Source organism: Blastomyces dermatitidis, assembly GCF_000003525.1.
Source record: "Blastomyces dermatitidis ER-3 genomic scaffold supercont1.9, whole genome shotgun sequence".
NCBI lineage: Eukaryota > Fungi > Ascomycota > Eurotiomycetes > Onygenales > Ajellomycetaceae > Blastomyces > Blastomyces dermatitidis.
Genome location: NW_025544782.1, coordinates 355,203 through 367,235, shown reverse-complemented (window position 1 = coordinate 367,235; position 12,033 = coordinate 355,203). Strand labels below are relative to the sequence as shown.

The 12,033-nt window shown below is 29.4% G+C and overlaps 2 protein-coding genes and 1 pseudogene across 3 annotated transcripts; 1 reads left to right on the top strand and 2 right to left on the bottom strand.

Annotated features, from left to right (window-relative positions):
• Positions 1–370: 370 nt before the first annotated feature.
• BDCG_17560 (uncharacterized protein) lies at positions 371–709 on the bottom strand (the record flags this gene model as incomplete). Its single annotated transcript, XM_045426665.1, has 2 exons — positions 371–543; positions 619–709. The coding sequence occupies 2 exons, from the start codon at positions 707–709 to the stop codon at positions 371–373; spliced, it is 264 nt and encodes an 87-aa protein (XP_045282172.1).
• A 4,653-nt stretch (positions 710–5,362) lies between these two features.
• BDCG_17559 (uncharacterized protein) lies at positions 5,363–6,134 on the bottom strand (the record flags this gene model as incomplete). The annotated part of the gene is made up of 2 exons (XM_045426664.1): positions 5,363–5,609; positions 6,040–6,134. The coding sequence occupies 2 exons, from the start codon at positions 6,132–6,134 to the stop codon at positions 5,363–5,365; spliced, it is 342 nt and encodes a 113-aa protein (XP_045282171.1).
• A 2,996-nt stretch (positions 6,135–9,130) lies between these two features.
• BDCG_17558 lies at positions 9,131–9,219 on the top strand (annotated as a pseudogene). The gene has a single exon. The product of its transcript is annotated as a tRNA-OTHER (tRNA).
• Positions 9,220–12,033: the final 2,814 nt, after the last annotated feature.

The following is a 12,033-nucleotide window of genomic DNA, read 5'->3' as shown; positions in this document are numbered from 1 at the left end:
CACTCTCTGTAGTGAGTGCGCCACAGTGTACGGAAAACCACACCATAAAGAAAATATTTTGAATATAGTAATCTTCAAAAATTAATTAATAATCATCACTACATCTATCTATAATATAAAGATTATCTATATACTCATTAGAAGGTGTAGAATTCACTGTAAGTTGAGATTCTATAGAATTATCTTATTGTGATTGAGTGGCTGTAGATTTTATAGATTTGATTTCAATTAATTGAAGAGTCTTATTGAACATCTTTTTCATCTTATCTACTCTACAGATTGTGATCTTGCAATTGGTATTCTTAATAGTGAGAACTTCACCTACTTGCACCTGCCTGTGGGAGGATTTGACAACTTAACATCTATTTGCTCAATAATGATCTGCAAGTTCATCCTCATGATGTGTCTTCAATTCCGCCTGGACCATGCTACCCTTGAAGATCTTGTTCAACTGTCTTGTCAAACCAGGTGTAAGGGTATCCTTCACATCTTCTAAGGCCTTGACTGCTGCATTGATTTGATGATGTAGTTTTGCAACCGTCTCTGAGAAGGTTAATTGCGAGGAGGCAGTTGACAGTCAATCTGCAGGTGGCGGGGTAAAGTGATCGCATACATCACCATCACCATCGTATATGTTGAGATCCGGGGCATCATCAATGGTAAGAGGTCTCAATTGATTGAGAATTATATCGCGATTAACTGGATACATTCCATGATCAGCAAAGCCAGCTCTCACAGTGCCAGGTTTGAATGCTTGCAGTCAGATGCTCTCCAGATTAGTAAGGAATTGTTCGCGGCAGCTTTGATATGCTTGATGATGAATGAGCAAAAATTAATGTTCAATTGATGAATCCATATCTTAATTATCTCTTCCTGGCTGTCATTCAATGCTCAATTCAGTGGAACCCTCATAGTCCTTGATTTCTTCTCATTGATTCTCTCATACAAGGTGGCATATGGGACTTTGAATTCTCGTGACAGAGATGTGATTTTTAATTTTGAATTGCTTTTATATATGTCAACAGCTCTTTGCAACTGCTCCTCAGTGTAATTAGAAGATTTAGACATGGTTATAATTAATGATGATTATTTGAAGATGAAGAATGAAGATATTGAAAATATTTTCTTTACAGTGTGGTTTTCCGTTCGCTGTGGTGCACTCACTACAGAGAGTGAGTAAGCATGGCACGGTTACTTGTTTCCTTCTGTTCTTTTCTCTATCTATTTAATGTGTCTATCTTTAAGACTATGTTCTCTTTTCTTTTGTCATAATATTTTCAAATGATTTCAAAGTATCAGAAGGTGTTGAAATACTGCAATTTGTAAACAGTTTTTGTATTCTGAGCTGGAATTTTCTGATTTTGCATATTTGAAATTGATAAATGTATAATAGTTGACTCTATAGAGATAGGAAAAACCCTGAGAACTAAAGATTCTCACGTAGATGTCATAGTCTCTGACTGCATACATCTATAATTGAAGAATGATAATAATAATAATAACTTATATAACTTCAAAGACACAATCTGCACATAGCTGTCTGTGAGTCAGGTTTATACTTTCAATCAGTGTTGATAGACTCACTTACAGAGATAGAATCAGTTAATGTTACAGAGTTAATTAGAGAAGACAAGCTCATCTATATAATGACTTTACAAATGTCTAAGAACTTCACAGTTATGAAAACTGAGCTTCAGATATCAGAGAAATATCAAGATCTTACAGAGATATTCAGCTCAGTAAAGATAGCTAAGCTTTCTTCTCACTATAAGAAGAATCTGATAATAAATTTAATAGAAGAGTAGAAACTCTTCTGAGAACTAATCTATAAGTTCTCTTATTATGAGACAGAGGTCTTACAGGCCTATGTAAAGAAGAATCTAAAGAATAACTTTATCTGATCTTCATAGGTCTCTACAGAAGTCTCTGTGATATTTATAAAGAAGAAGAATAAAGATCTCAGATTATATATAGACTATCATAATCTGAACTTCAAGATAATAAAGAGTCACTACTCTCTTTCTCTGATTAAGAATGTGATCAATCATCTCACAGAAGCTGTTATATTCACACAACTGAATGTGATTAATATGTATACACAGCTAGACTGGCCGCCGGGACCATGAATTTCACATTTGGTCCCATTTGGTCTGGTCCTATACATTTCTTGACGTGAGTCCCACCAGGACCAAGCCTCAAAAAAATCTGAAAATGGATCATTTCTGAGAGAAATGGCATGAAAAATGATCAGATTTAATTCAAGAACAGTGAAATAAGAGTAATTTTTCAGAATAAACTGTGAAAGATGATCATTCTTTCAAAATCAGAATAAGACTGAGACTGAAGATTAAAATCAGTCTCATTCAGTTCATTCAGTGATTACTTATATAATCAGAATTTGATAATAATTATTGATAACACTCATGAAACAACTAAATACATTCTTGTACAAGTTTATTCTTCACTTTCTCATGAAAACTACACTTCTCTGATATACTATGATCAGAGATATTAAACTGTCTGATAATTCTATGTTTTACAATCATGAGTTTCTTGATTGTTTCTTCTTATAATTATTCTCAGTGATAGTGATAAATATCTTAACTTGAGTTGAACTTTCACTTCATTTTTATCTCTGTCAATGAAATTGTCAGAATATTATATATCATCAGTATAATAGTTAAATATATACTCTCAACAATTTTTCATAACTCTAGAATTGATTTAATGTGTAAATTTGTCAAATCATCTTGAAGATAGCAGTCAAATTCAGTTTTACAAGTATATAGTTTTGCCTGATTTTCAGTTGCAATTAATATATGCAAGTTCTGTTTCAAAGTTAGTATTATAGTTCTATGTGATATGAAGTATTATCAAAGATCATTACTTACTAAAGAATTATATTTCACTGTCTTCACATCTCAAATATCTGCTCATTCAAATCTCTGATAGTTGACATTGTAGTAGTCTCAGACTAATTTGATATATAAGTCTCATTTCTTCTCTATTCAATCTTGAGAAGTGTAGATATTAACTTGATAAGAGAGATCTAGTAGAGCTGCTACAGCATAGTACTCTGTAAAAGAATGTTTCATTTTGCTGTAATAATATACCAGTTTATCTCTTACAGCAACAATAGCCCGCACTATAGCATCATCTCAGACTGAATTTCTTTTTGAGTGATTCAACTGCTTCTCAAGATAAGTAAATAAACTGTTATACACTCATCAGACTGACTGCAGCATTGATGTATAAGTGATTGAGACTATCTTTATTATCTTATAAAACTGAAACAGTAAATCAATCACATATTTCAACTGAGTTCACTTCATATCAGAAAGTTTCAATATTTGAATCTTTTCTTAATCAGAGTATTACACTTAATGATCAATTATCTGATACAATCAAAGAATCTGAACAGTTATCTTATATATTAAACTTTATTATATTCTAACATTCTGTATCATATTCAGTGATGTGACTGATTTGTTTATTTATTAAATATCATGAAATCATTGTTATTATTTAGAAGAGATACAAATCACATTAGCAATGTTTCAAATCTATGATATTTAAATTATTAGTCAATCTATTCAAAATTAACAGTAGTGTTATTAAAAAATGTTATTAAAAAGCAATATTAAAAAGTGTTATTAAAAAATATTATCTTTTATAAAGTGAATATAAAAGTTACTTGAGTAATCACTTTCATCTCATTCTCATTCTAAGAATCAGTCATCTCATTATTCTTCATCTCAATGTTAAGATTCTTTATTAGTGTTTATATTACAAGTTAAATCACATAAGCAATGCAGAGAATATAACCTTGTTTATCATTTCAGAAATGCAAAGCTAATTTTTACTTCAAGCTCTTCATCATAGTATAGTTATTCACAGCATTGTCAGTTGTAATTGTAAGAAGACTGAGACTAATATCTCAATAGTTATTTTTAATCACAGTTATTAATATCTCTATTATATAATCCTCAGTATGACTACTGATCAATGATTTAAATTCAATTAATGTCTCTTAATAAGTTCAGTTCTCATCAATGTAATAACATGTAACTCTTATAAATATAAGATTATTTATACTAGTTCAAGCATTCACTATGAGAGACACTCTTTGATGATTCTTCAACTCTGATTCTAGATATTATATATTGACTTTGTAGTGTGTCTTGAGATTGAACTGAAGACAGAATCAATGTGAAATATGAAGATTTGAATTAAGTATTTAAAGAAGTGTTCAGAATTCAGAGTTTTCAATTGATTAAAGAGAAAGATTCAGAGATATATACATGCAAAGTAATTATTCACAGAAGTTATCAGATAAGAGTTATGAAATCAGAGTACTGATACAGAGTTATTTTCACATAATTTTCTTCAAATTAGAAAGTTAGTATTATTAAAAATCATTATCTGATAGAGTAACTTACCAGCTCAGTAGTAATTTTCTGATTATTTTTCTTTTATTATCTACATTCTAATGACTTCAGATATCAGAAAATTTCTTCAGACTCATGATCAGTTCATAATAAATATTTCTGAATGAAGTTGCAGTGATTGTAGTAGAGAGATAACTCTTCAGTAATCTGTAATAGAATCTGTTGATAATTATTTCATAGTTTATCTCAATATTTATGTTAAGTTTTTCATAAATTTTGTGACCTCAAATCAGATATGAAGAATGAAGTAATCATTTATTATAATTAAAAAAGAGCATTCTGTGTTGAATTATAAATAACATAGACTTTGTGATTCACAGTGATTTCTTGAAGAGTTTATGAATCTTCAATAGAAGTAAAAGAAGTGAAAGAAGTGAATTCAGAAGACATGATAATAATTCAAGAAAGATAATAATTTATTTTCAATAACTGATCACTGATGTGTGTAAGAAGAATTAATATAAGAGAAAATAATCTTATCTCTTAACTTAGTTATAATTTTAGTACTAACTCAGATTGAATATCATCAATATATAAAAGTAAATAAACAATCTTAATTAATCTCTGTCATATTTCTTGAAATATATTAATATTATGAAAGAGAGTGTTACTAAATTACATTATCAGATAATATTCTTAAAAATATATTAATATTGTGAATATCAATGTTGAAAAAATGTTGATACTTATACATTATAGTGATTTGTGAATCATGATAGTTAAATATATATATATATATATATATTGTTTCTGACTTGATTACAACTTGTACAATAATTTTTAAAAACTCAAAATTAATTTCAATTATTAATAATTATGAACTTATAACTAAACTAACTAATATAAAAATAAAAAAACTTTTTCTACTTATCATCTTTCTTCTCTTTCTCATTCTTCTTATCATTCTTTATAATTCACTTCTTATTCTTCTTCTTCTTCTTCTTCTTCTCATCTGAGATGATAATCATCTTAAAATCTCTCTTCACTATCTTCTCAGAGAAGAGTTCCTGCTGCTCTCTCTCAGTCAGGTCAATCTGTGTCTCAAAATCCCGCATTTTCTGATCTGCTGTCTCAGGTTTCATCTCAGTGATAAGCAGATTGACATGCTCAGAGAGCAGAGCTGTCTTCTCAATATTCTGAATTATAAAGCACATTTGAGACCTAAATAAGGTCTTAATTTCCTTCTTCTCTGCCAGCTTCTGCTAATCAATTAAAGAACAGAAGCATTATCAAAAATCATTATCTCTCAATAAATAAAAAACTTATCAGTTTTAACTTTTTTATCTCTCACTTTAATATCTTCTTAATCTTCTTCTGTTATCACTTATTTATAGCAACACTCTTCTTCTCTCTCTCTCTCTTCATCTTAGTCTCAAATTATTCTCAGAACTTCTTCTGATCTCACTGCTACTGTATAAGACTCTTCACTGTCTTCTTCTTCAATCTCTCACAGACAGTGTCATTCACATTATTTCTATACTTAGTTCAGTCTAAATCTATTAGAAGTGTTACTTAAAATCATTATCATTCTACTCTCTTACAGAGCCTCTTTAAGGCATTATAATATATCTTATAATCTGTCTTCTCTCACTTGAACATCTTCTTCTTCTCTCTCTTCAATCTATGATAGTGCTCACGCGCCTTGATGATCTGCAGAACTGCAGAATATTTGAAGAGAAATAACATGATTAATTTCAGTGAGTGTTAAAGAGAGATAAAGGCAGAAGAGACAGTCAGAAATGATATAATAATAGTGATAATGATGATGATGATAATGATGATGATGATGATAATAATAATAATAATAATAGTGATGATGATAATGATGATAATAATAATAATAATGATAATGATGATGATGATAATGAAAGAGAAAGTGTATTGAAATATATTACTGACTTATCAAATATAAAGAGACTTAAAGAAAATATTAATAGCTTTCAGCAATGTACAGAAACAGTTACAGTATTATATAGCAACATCATCTTCATTTAATACATGCACTGTTGATATTCTTTGTATACAGTTATTATATAATCTGTATCAGAGATACATGCAGAAAACAGATCTTTATTACTAGAATAAATGATTGCAGCAATTCTCTGTTTTCATATTATAAAGATAAGTTATTCTCATTTCTTTCTTCTCTCTTTTCTCTTCTTCAATCAATCACTAATTTCAAGCTGATATGAAAACTATTAAAACACTCTCAGAAACTCTCAAATTGAAGAGTATAGACTAATTAAATTTCAAATTCAGAAGAAATCAAATTATCTTCTACAGATTCAATTATTCATCTTCTCTTAAATAAAACAGCAGTTGTGTCTCCTTTCTCTCCTTAATCAAATGAAACATGGCCTGTGAAAAGTGAGTACCACGCCAGACTATAATGATCAACACAGTCTCAGCACGCAGAGCTGTATATACACAGCATGTACTGAACTGAGAGACTGCATGAGTTGCAAACCAGCAGCAGTATTTCAGAGAGAGCTGTGCAGTGTGAGAAAGCTGCAACTCTCAGCTACATGTGCAGAGAATAAATTGCTGCAGTAAGTACATATGTATTAAAGTAATGCTTTTTGATAACACTCAGTCTCTGATATGATGAAAATAGAGTCTCTCTGTGAGATCTGTTTCTATCAGAAGTCAGAGAATCTTATATTTTCTAAGATCATCTTCATATGCTTTGTCTGTGAAATTAATAAGAAGAATCATCAATTCCAGCATTCTGCTCTTGATACTATTCAAGTGACAGCAGAGTTCACTCTGATCACACTTTTTAAATGTATATTTTCTAATTATTCACATTTATATAGATATATACTGATTATTTATTAGATGATGTTAAGATAATGACTCATTACAGCTGTGTTATTCTCACTGTGAGAAATACACAGTTGATAATGAATATTATAAAGACTCTGAGAAGTGAGTATTTTAAAAGTACTGCAGCTCTATGATCTTGATTTTTTTTTATTTTTATTTTTTATTTTTTTCTTTTTCTTTTCTTTTTTTTTTATTTTTCTTTCTCTTTCTGTCTTTTTCTTTCTCTTCTTTTTTTCTTTCTCTTTTTTTTTTTTTTTTATTATGATTTTTTCTTGTTGTTTTGTTTTTTATTTTTTTGTTATTTTTTGTATTTTACATTTTTTTTTTTTTAATTAAAATGATATTGATTATAATCTGTGTTTAGAAAAGTAATAATATTTGATAACACTCTCTGTTGAATTTTCAACAAATGAGTACTATGTTATAATATTATGTAAGTGAGAAATGATTTCATGATCTCATTTAATATTATTTTCAATAATGAGATCAGAATGAAAATGTGACTAAGAATTCAAACATATTCTTTATCTGAGACTAGATTTTTATTTAAAAAGTGAATCTGAGATCTTTAATATTTGAAATAACAGGATTTGAAATCAATGTGATGAACACAAATCATGATCAGAAGTAATGCTTTTAGGCAACATGACAACTGTAAAGTTTGATTCTAGTCTCAGACATGATCACACGGTCAGTCTATACACAGCTGTAAATACAGTCTGAGAATGAATAAAAGACTATCTTTAGAACTATACTGAGATTGTTTGAATATCTAGTGATGTCTTTTAATCTGACTAATATCTCTGCAGTATTTCAGTCTTTTATTAATAAAACACTTTATATATATCTGAATGTCTTTATAATAATATATCTGAATAATGTGATAATGCACTTCATAAAGAAGAAAGAATATACTGAGTATGTACAAAGTGTGTTGAAGATCTTAGATAAGATAGAACTATATATTAAGCTTATAAAGTGTAACTTTAGTGTCTGTTAAATTAATTTCCTAGAATATGTAATCACTGTAGATGATATTCAGATGAAATCTTCACAGATTGAGACTATTCTATTATAACTGAAGTTAACTAGTATTTATAAAATTCAGATCTTTCTGAGCTTTGTAAATTTCTACAGATAATTTATCTTTGTATTTATAAGAATCTTCTTAACTCTTATAGACATGCTGAAGAGTGAAAATAAGAAGAAGTCATTCTATAAATAGAGAATAAAAAGATTATTAAGAAGAAAGAGCTGTAAGAACTTTCTTATCTCAGAAGCTCATAGAGTCTTTATAAGATTGAAATAGATATTCATAGATATAGTGATACTGTTTCATTTTGATTTCTTACTCTTAATTAAATTGAAGACAGATATCTTCTTCTTTACAATTTCAGAAATAGTCTTATAACTATAGTTAAATGAGAACTGAGTTTCAGTGATCTTTTTCTCACAGAAGATGTAACTTATAGAGATCAACTATGATATTTATAATCAGAAGCTTCTTATAGTAGTGAAATTCTTTTATCACTGATATCACTACTTTAAGAGTCTTATGATAGTGATTACTATTAGAACTGATCATGATAGCTTATAATAGTTTACTTCAATTAATCAACTCTCACAGTAGCAGGTTCACTGAGCTCAGAGACTGAGTAAGTTCTGATTCAAGATAGAACATATTAAGAGAACTAAGAACTCAACACACAGACTCTCTCACAGATCAGACTATGTTAAAAAGATCAGAATAATAGATATAGAGAGACTAGAGAAGACAGAAAAGCTTTATAAGATGCTCAGACTGAGTGTTATAAAGAGATTGACTGAAGAGTCTCTTAATTCTCTGTAAGAGAAGAGCCCCAGTGGCCGAATGGTTAATGCGGCCACCTGGTAGCGCCTTGGCGTGGGAAACCAAGGCGCGTGGGTTCGAAACCCGCAGGGGATACATTAAATCCGGAACTCAAGCACCTCAGGTTTCTAATAAATACAGAGGTGTACAAATCGCTCCAATGAATCACTCTATGTTCCTGGGCTGGGAAGTTATTATCGCATGTATCTAATTGTCACTCCTTTGTATTTTCCTATGTTCTTGTTATCTTGGCGTGGTCTCAACACCTGTATTTCCTCCTGTATAATCAACACTTGACCTGTATTTAACATCACGCAAGGACTCATCATAAGCTCCGCTTGCATATGAGTATAATGGAAGAATAATAATAATAATAATAATAATCTGTAAGAGAAGAAGAGAAAGAAAGAGAAGAAGTCTGTACAACTACTCTCTATAATACTGAGAGTCAACACTCTGAGAATCTCTGTGAGAATTCTTGAAGAGAGTATCTATTAGACTGGCTGCTGAGATCATGAATTTCACATTTGATTTCATTTAATCTGATCTCATACATTTCTTGGCGTGAATTCCGCTGGGACTGACTATCAAAAAAACATGTAAAGTAGCTATATATCAGATCTTAAAATGAAATAATGACTTGAAAAAAATAAGAAAGTGATCTCATTTGGTTTCATTTAGTCTCATTCTTGACATAAAGTTACTATTTTTAGACATTTTAAGGTTTTTTTTAGACTATTTTTAATTTTTTAAAAAGTAACACTTTTTAATAATGCTGAAATGAGATTTAAAGTTATTTAAAGTAATAAAAATAATTTAAATTGAGAAGTAGACATCATGGTCTCATTTGAAAAATGTGATAAGAGTAGACAGTAAGTCTCACTGAGATAGTACGAAACTAATATCTAATGTTAAAACCGTGTAATGAGATCAGTCGAATTGATAATGAAACTATCAAAAAATCTAGTCCTGGTCTCAGACACGGGCATATGATCAGTCTAGTATCTATAATCTGAAGAGTTTACAGGCTTTGAGAAGCATTATGAAAGACCTGATATAAGAAAAAACAGAGTATAAGTTTTCATAAGATCTTTTATTCAGATTGTCTGAACTATAACTAAAGAATGAATATACTCAGTATATTCAGAAACTGCTCACAGTAGAGATTAATTCTACAGAAATAAAGAATTAAAGAAACTTAAATAATCTCTTATAAAGAGAGAGCTGAATTTATATATCTGTGAATAAGTTTCTATATATAGAACTCATTAAAAGGTATTATAACTCTTCTCTAGTGAGTTATTTTACAGATACTAGAACTCATGAGTTACTTATAAGAAAATACTTCTGACTGAAGATATGAGAACTTATGAAGAAGATAGTGAATTCTTATACTGTTTATCAGAGTTTATAAGTAGTATAATTCAGATTATATGAAGAACTTACTTCTCTACTCATTTCACAGAAATCTTAAGAACAGCTAGAAATGAACACTCTTGTAAGTCTCTCTGAAAGTAAGAATATATATAATACCTGCTTTGACAGTGTACTAATAATAGTGAATTACTTTATCAAGATAGCATACTTTATATTCACTCATAAGAACTTAAAGTCAAAGAATTTAACTTATATCTTCATCTGTGATGTGATTCAGTTGCATGAATTGTCTATGAATATTATCTCAGATAGAGAATTAATCTTCACAGAGAAGTTCTAATCTGATCTGATAACTATACTGAAGATCTTATGAGATCTAAGTATGACTTTTTATTAATAGACAGATGATTAGATAGAATATCTGATGAGTATATTAAAATAGTATCTGTGATACTTTGTCAATTATAATTAGAATGACTGAGTGTATTGATTATTACTTATAGAGTTTATATACAACAACTCAAAGTATATCAGCACAGATAAAACTCTCTTTGAGATACTCACTGAAACTTATTCACAGATAATCTTGATAAATCTGTGAGAGTACACTATAGAGTGTGATAATACTTATGAATAAGCTGAGAGAATTCAGAAGATTCAGAAGAAAGTCTGCAAATTCTTGAGAAAGACTTAAGAGTATTAGAAGAGATACTATGACTTCAAGTATATTATAAAGAGTTTTAAGAAAGATGATAGAGTCTGACTGAGTCTAGAAAATATTATTATATAGAGATCTAGTAAGAAGCTGAATCTCTTACAGACAGATTATTATTATTATTATTCTTCAATTATAGATGTATGCAGTCAGAGACTATGACATCTATCTGAGAACTTTTAGTTCTCAGAGTTTTTTCTATATCTATAAAGTTAACTATTATACATTTATCAATTTCAGATATGTAAAATCAGAAAATTTCAGCTCAGAATATAAAAACTGTTTATAAATTACAGTGTTTTAACATCTTCTGATACTTTGAAATCATTTGACAATATCATGATAAAGGAAAAGAGAAAAAGAACACAGTCATAAAAATAGACACATTAAATAGATAGATAGAAAGGAATTGAAAGAAAAAGATAAAGTAAAGAGCTACAGAATAAGATCTCTGCAGTTTACACCTTAAGCTATATTAGACTGGCCGCCGGGACCATGAATTTCACATTTGATCTCATTTGGTCTGGTTTCATACATTTCTTGGCGTGAGTCTCACCAGGACCAAGTCTAAAAAAAATCTGAAAATGCACCATTTCTGAGAGAAATGATGTGAAAAATGATCAGATTTAATTCAAGAACAGTGAAATGAGAGTAATTTTCCAGAATAAACTGTGAAAGATAATCATTCTTTCAAAATCAGAATGAGACTGAGACTGAAGATCAAAATCAGTTTCATTCAGTTCATTCAGTGATTGCTTATATAATCAGAATTTGATAATGATTATTGATAATACTCATGAAATAACTAAATACATTCT